The 22948-nt window shown below is 38.6% G+C and overlaps 1 protein-coding gene across 3 annotated transcripts; it reads left to right on the forward strand.

The window, feature by feature from the left end:
* The first annotated feature begins 1425 nt into the window (after nt 1-1425).
* Nucleotides 1426-22948, forward strand: LOC129764257 (tyrosine-protein phosphatase vhp-1). 3 transcript variants are annotated; one of them, XM_055763178.1, is made up of 8 exons: nt 1426-1615; nt 1691-2939; nt 14953-15519; nt 15616-15732; nt 20791-21087; nt 21159-21312; nt 21728-22033; nt 22089-22948. In XM_055763178.1, exons 4-8 carry the CDS (start codon nt 15619-15621, stop codon nt 22541-22543), a joined length of 1326 nt encoding a protein of 441 aa, XP_055619153.1. In that variant the 5' UTR covers nt 1426-1615; nt 1691-2939; nt 14953-15519; nt 15616-15618; the 3' UTR covers nt 22544-22948. The 3 variants fall into 3 exon arrangements, with proteins under 3 accessions (XP_055619153.1, XP_055619152.1, XP_055619151.1); XM_055763177.1 differs by having other exon boundaries at nt 1427-1615; nt 1691-3002; nt 14953-15424; XM_055763176.1 differs by having other exon boundaries at nt 1427-1615; nt 14953-15424.

Here is a 22948-nt window from a genome sequence, read left to right on the forward strand (position 1 = left end):
CAGACGCAGACGATTTACGACTTATCGACTCTGGAATTCACAAAATTACCGAAAATAGTAACCAACAAATTACTATCAGTGACGATCTTTATGATGGGCTGAATAACATGACAGAAACCATTAATGATCTAATTAAGGAAGAAAATAAAACACACACACATAAAACAGTTAAGGCAGGAAATGATTTAATAAATATTATTCTCAATCTAGATATTATCAACCAGGAAGTATTAAAAATTCAAAATTCCATTACGCTATCAAAGTTGGGAATTGTTAATAATAGAATGCTTACATCAAAAGAGACAGATTTCATGATTCAAATTCTTAGCGATCAAGGTATACCAACCGAATTAATAGACGAGGCACTTGGGTTCGCAAGCGTCACCATAGGCACCAACGGACAAACTATACTCTACATCATCAACATTCCAAATCTTAGCAACTCAACATATCAGCACCTGAAAATTGCTCCTATAATAACAGATTCATTACGTATAAAACTGGAAGGAGATGAGTATCTCTACGGTAATGACAAACTTTTCCTGAAAACAGACCATTGTTCAAGATTAGGCAACTGGAGTCTTTGCAACCACAACAGTTTGAAAGATGTTTCCTTAGACGAATGCATATCCAATATAATAATTGGCCACGACAGCAAGTGCACGTATGAGAACGTCGCGCATTACCCAATAGTAACGGAAATGAGTCCCACAATACTACTATTAAATCAAGTGAACGATTCATTTCACAACACATGCGGGGTTTCCAATCGACGATTAATCGGATCATTCCTGATCACATACCAAAACTGCTCAGTTTCGATACGAAACATGACATTTACAAATCAAATCATAGAAACCGTTGAGCATCCAATCTTCTCGCTTTCAACAGGACTAAATGTTGTTAAGCGGAAAATAGAACAGCAAACCGACATTCATTCATTGAAAAGACTTCACCACAAAAACCTGGAACATCTGGAAAACCTGAAACTCACAACAGTTACACACCATTGGACAATAATCGGAGGATTTTCATTTACAACTTCTATGATCATAATCTTTATCATCTACATTCTTTTCAAGTTTAGAACCCAATCAGCTAAAGCAACAATCAACCCAGAAAAGTCAACCATAGATGATCATTTCGCTGACCCAGCACCAGTACATTTTTACCAACCACCATCGCTAAGAACCTGACCGTTGAACCAGGAGTTTCAACACTAGGGGAGGAGCAGTTACCACCCAGGCACGGTACACCAGCAGCAGGGAGCATTGCGACCCAGTGCACCGAGTCACAGGCACATTTTTCGCAACACTCGGCATAAAAGCAAACATTATAAAAACCATAGTGTAAGCATATTTAGGCAATCGTGTAAATCAATGAAATAATAAAGTCAGTTTACATTGTGACTCCGTTCAGGGTAGTTCAGCTTTTTTAAAAAGTTAACCGAACTTCCCCAAACGTAACTTACACAGTGACAAAAGAACGGAGACTGTATATAATCGAGTCCGCCCTGTATTATGTTTTCATTTAAGTGGATAGGCAATCGAACGATTTGCAAGCAGCAGCATCTGTGCAATAACTTCGCCGATGTTATTACGCAAAGCACAACGTGGTAATATTTTCATTATTATTATTCTGTTTCCACTTGCATTCCATCACACAATTTCTCTTTGATGCTCTCTTCTAGGAGAGCCGTTTCCAGTGGATACAACATTTTCAACATAAGTTCTCCTATCGGAAAATTCCCCATCTCTTAATGCGAAGCAAACCCTAAACATCGCATCGGAAGAGCATCTGATACCATATTCTCGCTCTGCGGTCGAGTGACTCCCTCTCTTGTGAGCCTTCAAGCCTTCTCCGAAACCGACAAACCAACCGACAGGATCGAATGGTCCTCTCATCGGATTCGAATTCAGTCTTCATCGCTCCATTCTTACCGACTGAACTGAAACCGAAGCACCACTGCTAACTAAAAACCCGTACCCAATCAAAATTTTGCAAAGCCTGACTGAAAAACTGTGTTTGCCGATAGTATTTTTTGTTAAGCTTCTGGGTGTGCACTTTTTCGTTTAATTCTCAGTGTTAGCTCGCGAATTCCGCTTACTTTGCTAGACTATTTTAAGGATCAAAGCAAAACCACTCGATTGTGATACCGAAATTTTTGACTTCCTTTAAACTACTACGTGCTTGACTCGAGCAAAAAAAAAACACGTTTAGCTTTTTGTATCGTAGAACGAATAAACCAGCAAAGTACCATATCAAACCTCTATATCGGCTGATTAATTACAAAGCGCAAAATTGTGATTTTAAAATCTACACAGTGATTTAATTCCGAGCAACGTAACAAAGAAAGGAAAAAAAGAGGCGAGCATTACGCTATCGCATTGTGTGGGTCAATTCTGCTCGGAAGTGTCGCCTCGCTAGCGGGGAGGCTCTAGGCGGAAAAGCGCGATAAGGTCTATTCATCGATTCCACCGCTGGACGAAGGGCCAGCAACAGTGGGAGGGCTGACTGTTGGAGTGAAACAACAAAATATAGAAAAAAAAATAAACAAGAGCACACGAAAGAGAATCGTCGTTGTCGTCGTCGTCAATCGCAAAGCAAAAGGTTGATTATATAACATCAGCGCATTCGGAAGCGGGTATCCTTGGACACAGTAGGAAGCTGGAACAAGGGCAGTGTCGGGTGTAAAAGGAAGGAGAGGAAATAAGGAGGAGGAGGTGAAAAATATTTGTCTCTGTGATAACTAGAATCCGCCGCTCGCTAGGACGAGCCCCGAAGCGGTGTGTTGCATTGCCTTTGTGGGAAAAAAGGAACTGTTTGCTTGGAGAAAAACTCCGGAAGTCAAAAGGATAAATGCAAGTTTGTGATTGTGAAAAGCGGTGGTCGTTGATATTCCAGTTTTGGAATTCGGAGAGACATGCTTATTGTAATCGGTAAGAGAAAGTGTACCACCTCATGAATATATGAACGATATACTGATGCCGCTGCTCTGTTGGGTGATTTCCGTTTTATCTTTCCCGTCAGTGCTCTCAGAGTGAAAGGGAGAGTTATCTGAGGTGTAGAAATTAATTGTTTTATTATATGAATTAATAAAGATGCGTTATTATCAATAAAACTTGGTACCATTTTCACACAGCTGTCTATCATGTTTGATTTCATTCAGTCAACAATAAATTCAAAGTTACTTTATACAGGGCGGACCCGATTATATACAGTCTCGGATCTCTTTTCACTGTATATAATCGAATCCTGTATATAGTCGAGTAAAAAAAATTAAGGCACATATTTTTCGTTCCTTCAATATAAAAGAAGAATTTAATTTTTGATTCATCCCCTCAAAGTCAGAAAACACCCTTTTCACATAAAAAAAATAATTTTATCCAGATTTTCTCAGGAGGTGATAGACGATCATGTTTAAGAAATACCTTAAACGCATATGTTCGAATTTCAACAATGACATAGTTATAGAACTTTATTTGTTTTCGGGCTCTGTTTGCCTTAAACTGTCATTACATTAAAAAGTACGCTACGTAAAACAATTCAGTTGCTTCCGTTTGATAGATGAGAAAATTTAAAATAAACTATAGTTGTAAAACATCTCTAATTTAAATTCCATTGTGGAAGTGAAAAACTATAAAGATACTGATTTCGAAGGTGTTATTACTAATTTTATCCTAAAAAATCACAATAAACTTGATTGTTTATATCAACCAAATTAAAGTTCTCCAACCGCTCTACAATTTGTTCTTTAACACCCAGATTGTATATTTCTTAATGTCATACCTGTATATGGAATTTTACCTACCACAGGCATTGTAGATGGAATTTTACTCTTTCTGTGTGTTAATATTACCAGTGAGGATTACGTAGGTAGTAGGATTACGTATTTCGGAGGCATATCGGTGGTACGAATTGAAGAAATCCTATTTTGAGCGCTTATTGCTGAATTAGTTCAGACATTGTATTTACGAGATTTTCGGGCTAATTGATTTGAGCTCTGCTCTGATCACGTCTAAACTGCTTAACTACGCGCTTGTGATCTTTTTCACTGATGAAGCATCCATTTTTGCCGTTCTTCACCTTCCGGTCGATGGTTAGGTTCTCGAAGTATCGTTTTAGTACTCTGCTGACCGTGGATTGGACGATTCCCAGCATCTTACCGATGCCCCGATGTGACAACTCCGGATTCTCGAAATGAGTGCGCAGGATTAATTCACGACGCTCTTTTTCGTTCGACGACATTTTTCCAAATTTACGAAAAATTGATAGTGAAGCATGGCCAACGTGATCTATACACTCTTATCTGATTATAAGCGAAAGCTGAAGATATAATTCCTAAAAATTAAATTTCTACAGCGTTTTTTCCGTGATGCAATTTGATCTGACATACCCTTTAGTAGCACAAAAGTTATGATTTAAAAAAAATCTGCATGTTGGGTGTTCGGAATTTGAGATAAATCTGATCAAACATATTTTTAGTTTTTCTCCATGAAAATGAATTTGTAAATTAATTTTATGGTGGCCAAATGAAAGAAAAGGCTCTATTGTATCCAAAAACCACATTAATTTCCCGAAAAAGTACCATTTTGAGTAATTTGAACTTTCTGTTCGTGTGCTTTGTGTTATGTGTTCGGAATTTGAGACAAAACGGTACATTTTTTTTATCTCAAGATAACATTTGTTGTATATTACACTATTACCATTGTGAGGCGTAAGAGTATGGCGTAAGAGTATCGATAAACATTTGTTTTATCTATAACGCAGTAGCCTTTTAGGCGTAAGAGAATTCCTAATCAATCGATGCACAACACATGTCGCCTTTTTTTCGGCGTAAGAATATTGCTATTGTTCGAATGTTCACAGTTGGACTGTTCACAGCGGGACTGTTGATATGTAGCTTCCATTGTTGTGTTATTAATAGTGCCAATTACCGATGCCGCAGACCGAAAATGTGAGCGGTAAGCGACTGGGATTACCGACACATGATGATTGTTGCGTGGACATAGTAGCTAGAATAACACACTAAGATGGTCAGCTGAGAGGCCCTGAGTTATGAGCTCATGATCGTTCGCTTAGTAGCGGACACGCAATCAACTGGGCTACGAAGACCCCCTGAATAATCTATTACAACATAGAAAATTATCAATTGAAATTGAAAATCCCTTAAAAATATTGGAGATGCATTGCGTTCCGTTTTTTAATGTTAAACACATTTATTGAATAATAAAATGATTTAACCCTTTGCGGTCGTTTGTCTGCTCTCAGCCACCACAGCTAGGAATTATACTGAATACTTTATTTAACCATGTAACAGTTTACACTTTTCCAAAACGAATTTTAATGTTTAGTGAAACAGTCATGATTTAATACGGTAATTCTAGGAATAATAGATAACAGTACTCGGTATAAACAAAAGATTATTAGCGCGGAAAGATAAGACGATCTCTTTAAAGGGTTAATACAGCTTGAGCTTGGGTAGACTATACACTTCTTCGCATCACGAATGAATTGAAGCCAAGAAGCTCGTTTTGGTCGCATAATCTGGACGTTTCTCGACAATAGTTCGTTTTAAACGGATCTATTGTTGCCTGTAAAAGTCTCCCCATTGATCGTTTGTCAGTTGTCACCAACGACACCCTGAATCAATCTTGTGGAAACACACCCAATAGAATCTCCTTCAAAGTTTCGGGTGGGGTCCAAATCCCAAGTTCGTATTTTCAACGTATTGTTTTTACGAGAATGTGCTCACGAAATACGAATGGGTGACAGAGTTGCCATAATAAAATCTGTGTTTTTGGTCTCGAAAAATCTTTTCCTCTTTTATCTCAAAAAATCTGTATCGAAATCTGTATTAACGCTTTGCGATCGTTTGTCAGCTCTCAGCCACCACAGCAAAAAAGTAAACTAATATTATCATTTATGCAACAATGTATCATCAGTTCACACTTTTTGTAAACGAACTTTAATGTCTTGTGAACTTATTCACGAACTAAAACGGTGCTACTATGAATAATAGATAACGGTATTCAGTATGAACAAAACGTGTCATCCATGCTTGAGGAAAGAATTAATGGAAAACTCCATGCTTTGCGGCACTGTGTAGATGTAAAGAGCATTGTTCTGTATGTTCAAACAGAAAAATAAAAGGCAAAACTAATTATTTTTGTGATACATGATACGAAGAAGAATTACAGCAAATATTTTTCAAACATAAACATAAAAACATTGTAAATACATAGTAAATACTTATCAGAAGTTTACAAAGAATAAATTAATCCTGTTCATCTTTCATAATCTCACAAAGTTATACGTCACTGATTTAAAAAAAAAAAAATTAAAAATTATTGCAACCAGTACGACACACATGTAGAAATTGAATACGACCGCAAAGGGTTAAATTTATAAGTTCAATTTAGAAGCCTAATCTTAGTTTTAGTATCATTGATTGGTATAATTATTATCAATTTGACGATGCTGATGATGAACAACATTGCTTTATAGAGGATAATGTGTATGTAGATGTATCCCCAGAGTAATTAATGTAGGAATACGTTTCAGAGTGTAAAATTACTCAAGAGAAAATTTTTGAATCCACAGTGAATATAAACACTTTTTATATGTAATTTGTTCGTCTGGTTCAAAGTAGAATCAATTTTAATTATGGGACTATGATAAATCTATAAATATAAAAATAGATTTCTGTCTGTCTGTCTGTCTGATTCTTATGGACTCGGAAACTACTGAACCGATCAACATGAAAATTGGTATGTAGGGGTTTTTGGGGCCGGGAAGGTTTTCGTGATATTTTGAGACCCCTCCCCCCTCTCTAAGGGGGGGCTGCCATACAAATGAAACACAAATTTCTGCATTACTCGGAATTTAACCTAGCAAACGAAACCAAAGTTGGCATGTGAAAGTTTTAGGGTGCAATAAATGTTTCTATGATGGTTAGACAGTCCTTCCCCCACTCAAAGGGGGGGGGGGGGTACTGCCATACAAATGAAACACAAATTTCTGCATTACTCGAGAATTAATCAAGCAAATGAAACCAAATTAGGCATCTGAAGGTTTAAGGGTGCAATAAATGTTTCTATGGTGGTTAGACTCTCCGCCCCCCTCTTTAAGGGGGGGCTGCCATACAAATGAAACACAGAGCCTGATTCTCGAATACACTTCACGGTGGAAACGGTATAAAACGCATTCGCGATGACAACGGTACGGTGTCGACATCTGGATGCGAGATTAGTTTCCCACTAAATTTATCATTATAAAATCAAATTATCTTCAGATTAAATTTTTGTATGAGATTATTATATCACACGAAGAAAACAAAGTTTTCCACTCACATTGAATACCAGTTTGATACGAAGAGGTTAATTTTCATTAAAGATTTTTTATTTGAAAAGTGCTCATTCTGCCTGAAAACTCATCATTATCTTCGACACTTCACTAACTCGTAAAACGTAGTTCAATGGCGTGCCGTTTATTTCGTTTCCACCGTGAAGTGTATTCGAGAATCAGGCCCACAAATTTCTACATTACTCGGGAATTAATCAAGCAAATGAAACGAAATTTGGAATATGGAGGTTTAGGGTTTAGGGTTTAGGGTAAATGATTCTATGGTGGCTAGACTCTCCACCCCCCTCTCGCAAATGGAGCCAAATTTGTCATGCGAATGTTTTAAGGGACACGAAATGTTTCCATGGTGAATAGACACTCCTCCCCTGTCTCTGAGGGGGGTGGGGTGTACTGCCATACAAATTTCTGCATTCTGCATGGCATGTGGAGTTTTTAGGGGGTAAAAACATTTCTAAGGTGGTTCAACACTCCTCCCACATTTCTGAGGGAGGGAGGGGGGTTTAGGTGCTGCCATAGAAATGAAACACAAATTTCTGCATAACTCGAGAACTAATCAAGAAAATGAAACCAAATTTTGCATGTTAAGGTTTTAGGGTGCAATAAATGTTTCTATGATGGTTAGACTCTCCATCCCCCTCTCTAAGGGGGGCTGCTATACAAATGAAACACAAATTTCTGAATTACTCGAAAATTAATCAAGCAAACGAAACCAAATTTGGCATGTGGAGGTTTTAGGATGCAATAAATGTTCCTATGGTAATTAGACACTCCTCCCGCTCTCCAAGGGTGGGCTGTCACATATTTCTGCATAACTCGAGAACTAATCAAGAACAATTTGGGATGTGAGGATTTTTGGGTATGAGAAATGTTTCTATGACGGTATGACACTCCTCCAAACATGACAATTGAAAATTTTCGGAACACTCTGAAGGAAAAAGGGAAAATTCGGAAAATTAAATTCCCATATGTTCTACAATTACATAGTGACAAGTGCTGTTAGTCCATTTGATGTTTGCGCTAGCGAAATTGATCTTTGTTCGAAACTGGAAATGGATTTTAATGTGATGAAACGCACTCCTATATCCTTTTTTAATCTATACCAAAAAAAGGATCGCCGGATGTGTTGATAAGAGCAGAACTCGAGGAAGGAATTGTCCGATTTAGAGCTGTCTATATTCTGCAGGGAGAAACATGTTATTTGCAAGTGGTTGAAAAATCTTGAACGAGAATTGTGCCTGAAAATAATCTGATATTATAATGATGAGTTTTGTTAGAAATACTAGGAATTTTATAGCAAAAAGTAAATTTGACGGGGTCGATTGAAAGATCAATCAATGAACAGTTCTGCGATTGGACTTATGAACTTGCTCACAGTAAGAAAACGTGAATGTTTGAAGGTATTGATAACAAAAAACAAATTTTGGGCGGGACGAAGTTTGCCGGGTCAGCTAGTATATCTATAACAGTACTAAATATCATAAAAATTAGGAAAAAATCACTCATTTGTTGAGTAAAGATCCATTCCATAGCATAGACGATGAAGTCAGTGAAAATTTGAATATTGATTTCTCTGCAATTGACTGTAGTGATGCTGTAGGTTTTCAGCAAAAAATATAAACGATCAAAAGGATAGGCGAAACATTAGCATTTCCTCTTATGCGAGAATTTATACGACGCTTATTAAAGTCTTCGCCCGAAGAAAGATATACTAGGTCTCTGGTGAAATTTGGAATGGATTCTGTATCATGAGCTACTACCAAGCCACCTGTTTTTCACATGTATGACTCGCAGCAGTTCTCGACTCGGAAGCAAACATGTTCTGGGAGGATAGAATATTTAAGCTGTGTGAAAGATGACGAAAGATTGTGAAACAGAACTATTGATACAAAATTGAATTGTAATGCTTTGATTGGAAATGATGTTTTTGTTTTCCCAAAAATCAACATTAACTCTTAGGACAACCCGATATGAGCTGTCCTGATTTATGCTGATTATTATTTTTATTCTTCCTGATTTTTCGAAATTATAGTAGGCAACCCTGATGATGACCATTGCAACATTACTACCAAACCGAGATGGAAAATATTAGGTGGGAAGATTTTGAAATCTGTTTATGTGTGTTACTTTTCTTATAATAGTACATAGGACATAGGACACTACATAGGAAAAGTATTGAGCTTGAGCTTGGGTAGACTGTACAATTCGTAGTTGCTCTCCGTGATTGACCTAAACTAACCAAATTGCACAAAGAACACACAGAATGACGCTTGGGACTAGCAAATCATTCTCGTTGTGCAATTTTCGGTGATTCGAACTTTAAATGGTCAATAACGACGCCGGCCACGTCCTTACAGTCACCAGAGGAAGGGAAGGAATGTTAGTATGATATTCGCCGCCCGAAGGCCAGAAGGGTCGCTTCTATAGCGTGGTTCCCTAGCGTTTATCAAGGAAGGGATAGTTGTTAGTGGGAATGGTAAAGAAAAATCAGGATTCACTGCGGTAAGTGATGTGATTATGTATACGCAACCTATCTACCACTCGATGATGAAATTCCGAAAATCATATATATATCACAACACGCGGTAGAGATTATCTTCAGGTAACCTGAGTAGAACAACATCATAGTGCATTGGATCGGCTAAATATTCTAATATTTTCGCAGTTGCTTTTTTTTTTTTTAAATCGAATCACGGAGTTATATTTGGGAAACCTGAGGAGGGAACCATTGGTCTTCAACTCGTACACTTTATAGAACTCCAATCGCAAAGGCGATGAGTTCTATATCGATGACTCCAACGCGATAGCGGAGAGTTAACTTTGGGAAACCTAAAAAGGTAACCGTGAACATTCCTGTAGAACTGGTACGACCGTAAATATATGTATCACAATTTATTGCACTTATTTTTCATCAAACTCTACTCGTGAGGGCGGAGCAGCGATATCGGGAGTTATCTTTAAGAAATCTAATAAGGTAACCGAGATCGTTTCTGTCAAACTCCTTTTGCATGATAAAAAGAATAAAGAAATAAGTAAGTTAAAGTATCAAAGGAATGACCCTTACGATTCGCGATCTACGATTTATAACTCACGTTTAACGATTTACGACTTGGGAAAAACAATCAAATTCATTATGTATAAATTCCCGCGCAACTCCCGATAAGGACCCATCCGCAACGATCGACTCTCTTTCTCAACGTTCTCTTACGTTGATAACTCAGCAGTAAAAGCACAGTCTGATGTGGTCGACGATCAAGAGTATAGAACAGAACTTCGTTTGTTAAACTATGTGCAAAATAGGGCAAAATCTGTCTGCAAGGCCGGGGTTATTGGAAGAGAGAGTCAATGAAGAGAGCCGATCAAAGCAGATAGGTCCTCCTCAAATGCTACACGATAATTGATTCATATGATTGCCGGTTTTAAATTTTAGATATTTAATGTTATGATTGATACTTATCTTGCTTCGTGTGACACCCTGTGTTTCTCTTTCTCATATTTCCTCTCCGGAAGATTCGCGTTTCTTTCGCTAGTATTCTATTTACTTTGTTCTAGCATATTGTATCATGCACTCAATATATTCGTATGCATGGGAAAAAAGATGATAGCAGAGAGGAGAAGTGGTTCTTAAAAGGAAAAAGTGGTAATGATTTGTGGTAAGAAAAAGTAAAAAGTGAAAACAAGCATTCACTGCGTGAGAGCGGATATCAATATTCGAGAGAGCGTATGGAATTACACGCACACCTTTTTATATTGCGATGACTCATGGTCCCCGGCACAGAAACAAAACAACGCGCAAACAAAAACGTAAAATGGAGGAAAAATTAACACGAAATGCTTTTTTCTTTCTTTGTTCTGTCACTGTTAAATTGTCTCTACGACTTTGAAACATGGAGAACCTGGCCTCCTAAAAAATAGCTGTACAAATCGTTGAAAGCACCGTACGAACGGGTGATTAAACGGCGAATATTTTTCATTTGAAATGCTGCTGCTGCAAATCACTCTGAGGGAATTTCCTCCTGCACACTGAAAACAACTGCCCCTTCACACAATTACTGCTTCGAAACCACTGTCAAAAAATAAAAACTGCCCATAACAGCAGTTGAGAAAGTAAATAATACCGAAATGCGATCGTGTCGTAACGAAACAAGTTATGCTATGAACGGAGCAAACGAGAAAGCGTGTGCACTCGACGACTGTCCGACTGAGACTCGACACTACATAGGAAAAGTATTGATATTAAAAGTAAAAATAATCAGATGAAATGAACTAACTAGTTTTTTTCTTTAAACAAATCATAAGGGCCCAACTGACATTCTGGCAGAAACTGGAATTTCATTTTCTATGAGGTGTTCTAAACTTAATTTCAATTCAATTTTACTTCTCGTTACGTCGACCAAAAAACGTAAATGAATAAAGTCAGAGTTACAGAATCGTTTGTTTCTTCGACGGAAAACAGTTGACAGTGCATGGGAAACAGGTTGCAGGTTGACCTAGATTGAGACGAAAAGTTTTCCTAGTTTTAGACGAATGAAGTGTTTAGCACCCTATTTGTGAAAAAAGTGATTACCATTGCTGACAAGAGAGAAACTTCCATGAAGTCACTCTAAAATCCAAACAGAGTAGACATTAGAATACTAATTCTGATGTAAGAAGAAATAAAAAAAAAGATGGAACATTTTAGTTCGTGACATGTTCTGTTTATTGTTTAAATGATGAATGTATTGCGAAAAATATTTTATTTGGAAATGTGTAATTATTTTCTGTATATTCTCTTTCAACGTTATTCGTTGACACATTCAACTTTGTACCATTTGAGAAACTGACTGTAATGCTTGGTAGGTGAACTTCCTATCTTCCTAATACAACTAATACAATCAAAGTTTGACACAACCAAAACACGTGGATCTTCCCACCTTCTACACTTTATCTCGCCACCAAACGACGTGCAACAAAACATAAACCGACAAAACAAATTCTTCACTCTTTGATGCTGAATAGTTTGTCTAAGTGTTTTGACGTTCAAAGCATGTTGTAAGTCAGCGCAATATGATCGTCAAGACGAGAAATACCATGTTGCCTGATGTAATGGATGTTTACACGTTTACCAGGATGCATTTGTTCACGTTGCTACTCGAATACCATCCTTATATAAAATGCAAAAACTTCGAGGAAAACAAAGAATATAAATGAGTCTAAACGGACTTTCAAATACGTAAATTTCGATATCGGGCAGAAATTTCAACGAAGAGAGAAATTTCTTCATTATTTCAGCATGTAGAGATTGTTCAAGCTTTGGTAAACTATGTACAAGTCAGACTCGATTATCCGGAGACTTATTTACTATTTATTATTTTCATGTGCATCAGAGTGCTAATGAAAATGGTCATCTCAAACTTACGAAAGGGACTTCCTAAAAAATTTTGATTCCCGCAAAAAATACACTATACAAAATTTTAGCTCAATCGAACTTAATTTACTAGTGTCGCAAAGACGTCAAAGTTAGAGTTTTTCGAAAACCGTAAAATCGACTAATGTACATGAGTTTGGGAGTAAAATGTGGCTTTCATGAGGGAGTACATGATTTCGAAGTATTGGAAAAATATTGTTTGGTGCCAAATGACTTCAAATTGCATGAAACGTCGAGATCTACTGTCATCTCGATTTTTTTTTGTCATCTAGGTCCCAGACAGTCTTTGTTTTGATAATATCCCTTGGGTGATTTTACGGCTTTCAAAAAACTCAAACTTTGACGACCTGGCGGCACTAGTAAATAAAGTTCGATTGGGCTGAAATTTTGCATAGGGTATTTTTCGAGGGAATAAACTTTTTGCAGGAAGCCCTTTCGTCCTTTTTTCATACATTCATTGGCACTCTTATGTACATAGTATGCAACAAAGCAAAAATTAAAAGCTAACATTTTGTGATTTAATTATAGTAAGTTTTCTTTAAAATAGTTGCACGTTATTCTCGCAGCAGGATTTTTTTTTTCCAATGGCAATCCGTTTTCCTCAGCCCAAGTAATAACTTTATCGATTCCACATGAGGCAATTTCATTTGAAATAAAGTTTTCGGACTCTTCATCTTCATCAACCTGATGTGGCTCCAAAACTGATGAAGCATTCTCTCCCTCGGAAGTCTAAATCGATTTTTTATCATCGAAGAAAGATGTATTTGGATGCAAAACAATGTTGACTGTGTCATCATCGTTCAGAGCCTCAAACTCCACTTCCTCGTCATGCACGGTATTGTGTAGGTCCATCAATTTCCGCTGAATCGAAAGCATGAGTTCCCTTACAACCGACAACGGGATATCGGCATTTTCCATGACTTGACAATGGAATCAGCCGATACCTCGTCCCAAACCTCGGCCACCCAAAACATATCATCCTTAATGTTGATTCGCTTAACCATGTCATCAAATCCTCCTTGGGGTTCGAAAAGCTCACGCATGAGCTTTTGCTTGTAGCTGGACTTGACCATTTGAATAATATTTTGATTCATGCGTTGTAACACATTTTTTTCGATTTCCAAAATATAACTCCTTTCCCCAGGACCCGCCAGACAACTTCTGGCAACGACACAGCAATATATAATTAAATCAGTGCAAATGATAAAAAAATTATTTTATTATGATTAGAAAAAAATCAATACTCCGGATAATCGAGTCCAACTTGTATTCCGTTGCCTAAATGATTTGCAATCGCTCACACGTTATTGCGTGTTCGGCATAGAAAATCGAAGCTTTGCTCGATGAAAATAAAATGCAATCTGCGACAATCATCAATTCGTTACTGACAAAATTTTACCGTCTACTTGATTGGTCAAAACGTATTTACGAATCTCTGTAAAAGGCGAAGTGTTGCGTCGTACTTCGTCAGTTGCCATTTGAATAAGATTTCCTTCAATAAGAAGCGACTAACGTTGCAAGTCTGTTGTCTCGTGATATTGATGAAAGTGGTTCCTTATTATTCGAGGAAAAGTTTCAATAGTGTTTCAATCAATCCAGGAAACCGTCCAGGAATGGATCTATCGACCAATCGCAACTGACAGTGACTATGTATGTTAAAGTGAACAATTTGAAGGATAAAGTACACTCATTAATTAATTCCACTTTCTTCTCGTGGAGATGGTATATGTAGTATTTCATTTAACTATTATCAAACAGGAGCGCATCTGACAATGTATAAATTATTCTGAGCAATAGACTTTATGACAATATATCGCATGTTCTCCCTAGTTGTGATTACCAGATTAAATCTATATGTTTGCATCACGAACGAATATAACAATCCAATTTGGATTCAAGCCACGTCTTTTTTCCAACAACATAAGAGTTCCAATGGTGCTCACTAGCTCTAAACAAACAATCACCCGTTTGAGCTTCCTTGACTCTTGATTACTACTCACTCGCAAAACTTCATCATTCGATGGCGCCGCGCTGTCTCAGTCAATCCCCCTGGACCTCGGTAACAATATTTATAGCCCCAATCTCTGATAGCACTGAATCTCCAATCTCCATGGAACGGGATGAAAATAACATCACTACATTTTACTACTTTCTCCTCTCTCTCCCTTTTTCCTCCTCCCCAGCTAATTCTAGAAGCGACGATCAATCTTTGGTCGCGGCATTGTCGCACGTGACGAAGGTAAACGGAAGGTGCGATGAAACGATTCGCCACCGTTATAAAGACACCACTCGCTGTAAATTGTAATCACATTCAATAGAAGGTGTCCTCAATTTGCATCACATATCATCATCATCATCGTCGTCGGTAGCAGTAGCCGATAATAAATGAATAGCCTCGCTGTCCCGTTCGACTCATCGGGAAACATCCTCCGGATCAAGAAGATTATTACTGTGTTGCCGGAATGGCACAGAAGAAAACATGTTTGCTCGCAAACACATCTTATCAACTAGTGTACAATATTAGTCGTTATTGTTGATGTTTGTTGGTGTTGTATTTGTTGAACGAAAGCTGGAAGACGCTTATTTTTGCACCAGAGAAGCAGAAGATATCACAGCAAGGGTTACATACCAGCCATGGGTAATGGAATGAACAAGGTAACGATTCCTTCAATCCTGCCGCTGATGCGGGTGGGAATTGGGAGCGGTATTGTGGGCACTGAAAAACAGCAGCTTGTGAGCAGTAATTGGAAGTAATTCATGATTGCTCGTATTTGAAATAGTGGAAGGAACGCCCGAAGGCATATTTGACTGATTCTGGTGATCATCTTGTTTGTGCTTCGTTTCAGGTGATGCCCGGGTTGTACGTGGGTAACTACCGCGACTCGAAGGATTACCAACAATTAGACCGTCATCAAATCACGCACATAGTATCAATACATGATAGTCCAAGGCGTTTCCATCCGGTAAGTTTCAACCGAGGTTTATTTTACTGGAATCAGGTATCTTTTTAGTTATCTTGGCGGAACTGCTCTTAGGCAGCAGTTATTATTTTCAATAAGTCTCATTGACATGCATCCTATCAAATATATACCGGGAATTTGTAATTTTGAATCTTCCCGCTGAACATTATTAATTATTATTAGTATTAATATTTATCAATTATTAAGAACAACTTAGTTTTCTTGCTCAGCTATTTTTGATATGATGTTGTCCATTAGGAGTAGAGTTGCCAACCTTTCAGTTTTTCCTGGATATTGCCAGTTTTTTGAGCATACCAACGAAACAGTCAGAGTTAAACAATTTCCAATTCTTTTTATTTTTTTATTTTTATATAACTTGTGGCATTTTCCCCAAATTTATATTCTTTTCTTTTATTTGTGAGAATCCTACTTCACTGACAGTTCATTTGACCCCTACTGATAATTTCGCTTATTCGATGAAAGAATGCTTACAAAATAAGGGGTGTTCTGGCTTTTAAAATGCACGATTCAAAAAAATGCATGAAGTTTAAGCCAAATTTCTAGTTGTTGAGTCTGATAGGTAGGAACAGGTGGAGTCGCCTCCCTGATGTCGGTGATTGGCACTAAAGTGGCGGAAATAGGCCGACGAAAAAATAAGCGAAGATAAAAAAAAAAAAAAAAATAAGCCAAATTTCAATTTTTTTCAATTTTTCAATTCAAAATTCAATTCAATTCAATTTTCAAAAAATTTCAAGCTGTACTGGGATCGCACTGTTCTGACCGACCTCTCGATCCACCACAACCGCCCAGATATAATGGTTTACGACAAGAGCGACCGCAAAGTCACCATCATCGATGTCGCTATTCCACTGAACCAGAATCTGGAGGAGACCCACGGTCGCAAAATCTGCAAGTACCGACCATTGGCCGTGGAGCTCAAGGAACTGTGGGGGCTAAGGGAGGTCCCAAGAATTGTTCCAGTCGTTCTCTCTGGAACTGGAATTATCCCGAAGACACTTCTGGAAGCGCTAAAGGTGTTGAACATCGAGAAGGAATTGGCCGGCATCCAAAAGTCGGTCATCCTTAGCACCTGCGCGATTGTCCGACAATTCCTCGGTCAGGACTAAAACAGCACGAGCATGCAGATACGTGCATTCCGCAGAGCCTAGTCCCCCTTTGGCATTCAGAAGCCCGGGGGCAGGTGAAAATTCTGGCTAGGTTCGCCTAGTTAAGAAGTGAGATAAGTCAGCCAAATTTCAACCTTAACACCCTTCATAACGGAACTGTTATTATAATTTTAATAATTTCACAAAAAAAGCAACAGCATACGATATACTCGATACCATATAAGCGGAAAAGAAAAAAGTAACAGAAGGGTTGTGTTCGAGACACGACCGCATAGTTGACATAGGATTGCACTAGGTTATCTATTGCATGGTGATTTTGGATATTTTCGAAGAATTACATCGTTAAACTCTTTGATAATGATTCGGTGGCCATTAAAAGGGCCGTTTCGTTTGGTTGTTGGGTATTGTTCGTTCAATCCACCAGTGTTTACAACCGAGTGATGATGACAGAAGGATGATGCATATCAAGACAGCAGATACCGAAGTGGAATGTGATATGATGAAATCTTCCCTCTGTAACCCTGGACGAGATGGCTCCTGTGTTATGTATGGGTAAAATGAAGAAAAATAAACTCACCAATGTAATATAAGATAATTATCATTATCGAACATAATTATCAATTTTTCCCACCAGAAAAAAAACATGTTATTTTATTATGGAGAAACAATTTTGAACTGGAAAAGGTAATTTTTTTTATAATTTTTACTTTCTGAGTGTTTATTCAACCCATTTCCATTTTGGCTTCAAACCCAACGATGCTATATGCCTCAATGTGAATTTCAATTGGACTAACACCATCTAATACGATATGTAGAACATTTGGGATCATTTTTTCGAATAATCACTTTTACAATTTTTTTCGTCGCATGAACTTTCCTTGGGTGGAAATGAACACAACAAAACAGACAGCTTTAACCGGGAACACACATTGGTTTTTATTTATGAAAATTTCAAAGCAAACGCTTTCACTTGACAATTATCATTATCACTAGCTGACCCGACGAACTTCGTTCCGCCCAAAATAGATTTTTTGATTTGAATACTTTCAAACATCCACGTTTTCTTACTAAGTGAACTTTAGTGAGTCCAATAACTGAACTTTTCATTGATTGATTACCCTTTGACCCTTTACAATTTCCTTTTACTTTAAATTGTCTAGTACTTCTACAAATATATAATATAATATAAATTTTTTTCAGACACAATTCTCGTTCAAGATTCTTCAAGTATTTGGAAATAACATGTGTTTCCGTTGCATGGAATACATGTTTGATACAGAGAATATTACAAAATAAAGACAGCTCAAATCGGACCATTCCTTCCTCGGGTTAAGGGTACACCAACATATTTGGCCTTCAATTTTTTTTATATAGATAGAAGATATAGGAATGCGTTAGTCCGGCTGAAAATCGATTCAATTTCGTTAGCGCCAACATCAAATGGACTAACAACGCTTAGCTAATTGTAGAACATATGGGAATTTAATTTTCCATTTTTTCTCTCCGCTATATTGGTCTACGGGAAGAGACGAATACAACGAAATATAGATGACTCAAATTGAACCATTCTTTCCTCGGGTTTTGCGCTTACCAACACATTTGGCCTTCCATTTTTATTTATAGATATAAGATATGGAAATGCGTTATTTCGCCTGAAAATCCATTTCCACTTACGAACAAAGACCAATTTCGATAGCGCAAATATCGAATGGACTAACAACGCTTATTGTGATGTAATTTTCGAACATTTGGGAATTCAATTTTCCGAATTTTTCGACCTTCACTCAGAGTTTTCCGAAAATTTTCCGGTTTTTCTCTCCATTATATTGATCAACGGGAAGAAATGTATACAAAAAAATAAAGAAGGCTAAAATCGGACCATCACTTCTTCGTGGTTTCCGCTTACCAACAGATTTTGCCTTACATTTTTATTTATGTAGATTTGAATGGCTATGTGTTACTTTCAGTTTCACATGTGAAAGGATGATCGCTGCTTTCAATTGAAAGTTTTATTTGATTCAATTTCTCCAAACTGGATTTTATACCGTCTTTTATGACCGTCTTTCAAAAAAAAGTGGAATTAAAAGAGGCATATGAGAGCAACAATCAGCACCGACAATTGATTGCACCTGTTGCACATCCCTTCACATCGTCATTTTCCTTACTTTCAGTGAATAAGGTTGGAGCTCCAACGAAATTTTCATTCGAGGCACTTTCATTGGATATAAGATTTGAAGATTTCGTTTCAGTGTGAAGAAAGAAAGAAAATGAAAGAAATGAGGGTATACGAAGGTGAAGTGATATTATCTTCATCCAGCGTGAACAGAGAGTAGCACTATTTTCAACCTGCGAGAATTTGCATGAAATTGAAAGGCGATAGGCTCATTATTGTGCCAGTGGTGATGTGTGAATTGAAGTGAAATTGTGAGGCCCTGCTTGCAATATAAAAATGTCCCCGGCTTGCATATATTTGCAATGTCGATTCCCCCAGGCTCCTTGGTTTTGAGATCTTTGTTAGGGAACACATTTCGGTGGCTCCCCCTACTTTCATGTATTTGCAATGTCGAATTCTAAGAATTCTCCATTCTCCAGTGCCCAAAATGATTGATGCAAAACTCTCGTAAATCTATCAGAAAATGACTGAGAAATAGTTATGAGTACAAGAGGAAGTTTGTATCTTCAATTTCGACCAATCTGAACGAGGTATTTCCGATAACGATTGAGATTTCTCAAGTGTACGATAATTAGTTTCATGACATATTAGGCTGTCAAAAAAGTCGGCCAAGAGCTGGGGATAAGTCATCAAACCGTTATTAACCATTTGAAGAAGCTTGGATTCACAAAGAAGCTCGATGTATGGGTGCCACACACGTTGACGCAAAAAAATATCTTTGACCGTAACGACGCATGTGAATCGCTGCCGAATCGCAACAAAATCGACCCGTTTCTGAAGCGGATGGTGACTGGCGATGAAAAGTGGGTCACTTACGACAACGTGAAGCGCAAACGGTCGTGGTCGAAGCCCGCTGAAGCGGCTCAGACGGTGGCCAAGCCCTCATTAACGGCCAGGAAGGTTCTGCTGTGTGTTTGGTGGGATTGTCAAGGAATGATCTATTATGAGCTGCTTCCCTATGGCCAAACGCTCAATTCGGACCTGTACTGCCAACAACTGGACCGCTTGAAGGTAGCACTCATGAAGAAGAGGCCATCTTTGATAAACAGAGGCCGCATTGTCTTCCATCAGGACAACGCCAGGCCACACACTTCTTTGGTGACGCTCCAGAAGCTCCGGGAGCTCGGATGGGAGGTTCTTTTGCATCCGCCGTATAGTCCGGACCTTGCACCAAGTGACTACCACCTGTTTTTGTCCATGGTGAACGAGCTAGGTAGTCAGAAGTTAGCCACAAAAGAGGCCTGTGAAAATTGGCTATCCGAGTTTTTTTGCCAATAAGGAAGCGAGCTTCTATAACAGGGGTATTATGAAGTTGGCATCTCGTTGGGAACAAGTCATCGAACAAAACGGCGCATATTTGACTTAAAACAGATGATTGTAACTAATTTTATGAACAAATGAAAATTAAAAAAAATACCGCAGGACTTTTTTGACAGCCTAATATTTGATTTCATCAATTAAGAATATGTTATGGAGTGCCGAAATCGAATGACGCAAAAATCTCATTAATCCATCATGAAATGACTGAGCATTAATCGTTTGAAATTGGCCATTGTTCACGATGCGTTCGATTTTCGTTTTTCAATTTGTACCCCCAATATATCCTCAAAAGACGAGGTCCTACGCCAAAACGTCACTCCGTATCCACAGCCTACTATTACATATTGACGGAAGAAATCAGGAATCATTCTACGCCAATGTGTCACCTAACCGAAGCCACTCATTGCTATTCTCACTGAATATTCCGATAATGTTTTGCAGGATAAACACTACCTCTGTGTAATGGCCGCTGATACACCGGACCAGAATCTGTCGCAGTACTTCGCGGTCTGCAACGACTTCATCCATGCCGCCCGTCTCAAGGAAGGCAACGTGCTGATCCACTGTCTGGCCGGAATGTCCCGTTCCGTTACGGTCGCGGTGGCATACATCATGTCTGTCACGCCACTCAGCTGGAAGGAAGCCCTGAAGGTGGTGCGCGCTGGCCGCGCCATAGCCAATCCGAACCTTGGCTTCCAGAACCAGCTGCAGGAGTTTGAATGCATCAAACTGCCAGATGTATGTTTGGAAAGATGACGTAGTACTACTTACGATTGCTTGTCTAAAATTCAAATTATTCTTCTTTCTAGGAACGAAAGCGTCTCAAGGAACGCTTTCCCAGCTTAGCTTTGGAAGAGAATGATAGAGAACAGTGTTATTTAGCCTTAGACCATTATGAAACTTTGTTAGAGAATAAGGGTGTTTGTGAAGGCCAATGCAAATTCGGCAAAGACTGTCCAACAGGTGAGAGATTATCACCCCAAACTAACCCACTTAGTAGGCAACCAATGTACGTACCTCGTTCCATCAGCGTGTAAATATTTCATCAATGGATCGAATGAAGTGTTTTATCGTTGCAAATTGAACTTCGGCTTGTTGCTCATCACTCCCATCTGTTGTTTTTACTTTTTCACTTCACAGCTATGTTCATTATAGATTCATACCAAAGATACCTTTTCAAAACACAAAAAGAAACAAAAGCCATTTCCACCCCAAAAGGCAATCGCTTGATCGCACGTTCAAAAGTAATAAAAAGTTCAATGAAAAATTCATGCAATCACATAGCACTGTCTCATGTAGCTTTCATTCACCTTTGAAATAACGCAAAAAAACACACACACATTCGGACGCAAACTCAAACCGTTGGTTGTATGATTAGGAATCTGCCGCTCGGATTCGCGGAGCTTCCGCCGGAAGGCAAGCTCAGTATCATCGAAAAAGCAATATAATCTTTCCTCGTCGCCATCGACTTCGTCCCAGTTGTCGGTGCGAAGTACTGTTCAATCCTGTCCGACGTCGCCCCGGAATTCGAAAAACGGCGGCGGCCAGCGCAATAATCCTCGCTCGACCGGAGATTATTCCGCCGAGATCGACCTTGGCGAAATTTCCGAGCTCCGTCGCAGCTCCAGCATCGTTAGTACCTTCAGACCTCGCAGCAGTCCAGCCGGTTTGTACTCATATACGGGTTAGTATCAGTTGGATTTTGATTTTGAACGTAAACAACACTTAACGACTTTCAGGATCAGCGCCACCTTCCATCCATGGTTCACGGGTCGACCTATCGGGCGGTGTCAAAAATACCGGCTCGGCCATCTACCTAGGCACCAGCAGTCCCTCCGGAAGCCCCTCGCCAGGGGTCAGTCGTCGCGTGAGTCTTAGATCAACGCCGAAATCCTCCCAGGACACATCGCCCAAACCTTCACCGAAAAGAACCGTCTCCTCGAAAGCCTCCACGGCAACGCCAGCCAAAATCAACAACAGCAATAAACTTAGCGGCAGTCTGTCCTCGGTAAAAGCTGCCGCTTCCACCGTATGCTCAAAAACTATCCCCAAACAACCGAACGGTCCCGCGGGCTCCAACTGCACAAATGCCATCAATGCTAAGCCAGCCGAAGAGGTGTCGTCAACACTAACGAATTCCACGGGAAAACCCAACGGTGGTAATAAAAAGATAGTGACAGCCAGCAAAAAATAAAGCTTGAATTATGAATGCTTGTTGAAGAGATAACTCAAAAATAAATGCAGCCATACTCAAAATGAAAAAAAAGGATCACAAATCCGAACAAAGCAAAAATCAAATGTCGATATTTTGTCTATATATTGATTATATTATACTATATTTACCACATCGCAAACCGCACACGTCTCACAAAGTGAAACATTTGGAACAAATAAAAGAATACAAACGTAGAGCGGATTGAGAGATGAAGAATCGCAACGCATAATGAAACAGAGATATTAGATAAAAAACGATATCAGTTGAAGGAATGGAACGAAACGAATGAAGTACTCCACAGTATATTTAGTACTTTTGTGAACTTATATTTTATATGAAAAAAGATGCAACAATAAAGAGTACCTTGTTTTACCGGCTTGTGTC

Source organism: Toxorhynchites rutilus, chromosome 2 (assembly GCF_029784135.1).
Source record: "Toxorhynchites rutilus septentrionalis strain SRP chromosome 2, ASM2978413v1, whole genome shotgun sequence".
Taxonomy (NCBI): Eukaryota; Metazoa; Arthropoda; class Insecta; order Diptera; family Culicidae; genus Toxorhynchites; species Toxorhynchites rutilus.

What these genes read in the sequence shown, in the direction of transcription:
- LOC129764257 (XM_055763177.1), top strand. Translation starts at nt 15,404, where the DNA reads ATGGGTAATGGAATGAACAAG. An exon ending in GTCCAAGGCGTTTCCATCCG is followed by an intron (nt 15,733 to 20,790) that starts GTAAGTTTCAAC and finishes AATGTTTTGCAG; the next exon opens with GATAAACACTACCTCTGTGT. An exon ending in AATGCATCAAACTGCCAGAT is followed by an intron (nt 21,088 to 21,158) that starts GTATGTTTGGAA and finishes TCTTCTTTCTAG; the next exon opens with GAACGAAAGCGTCTCAAGGA.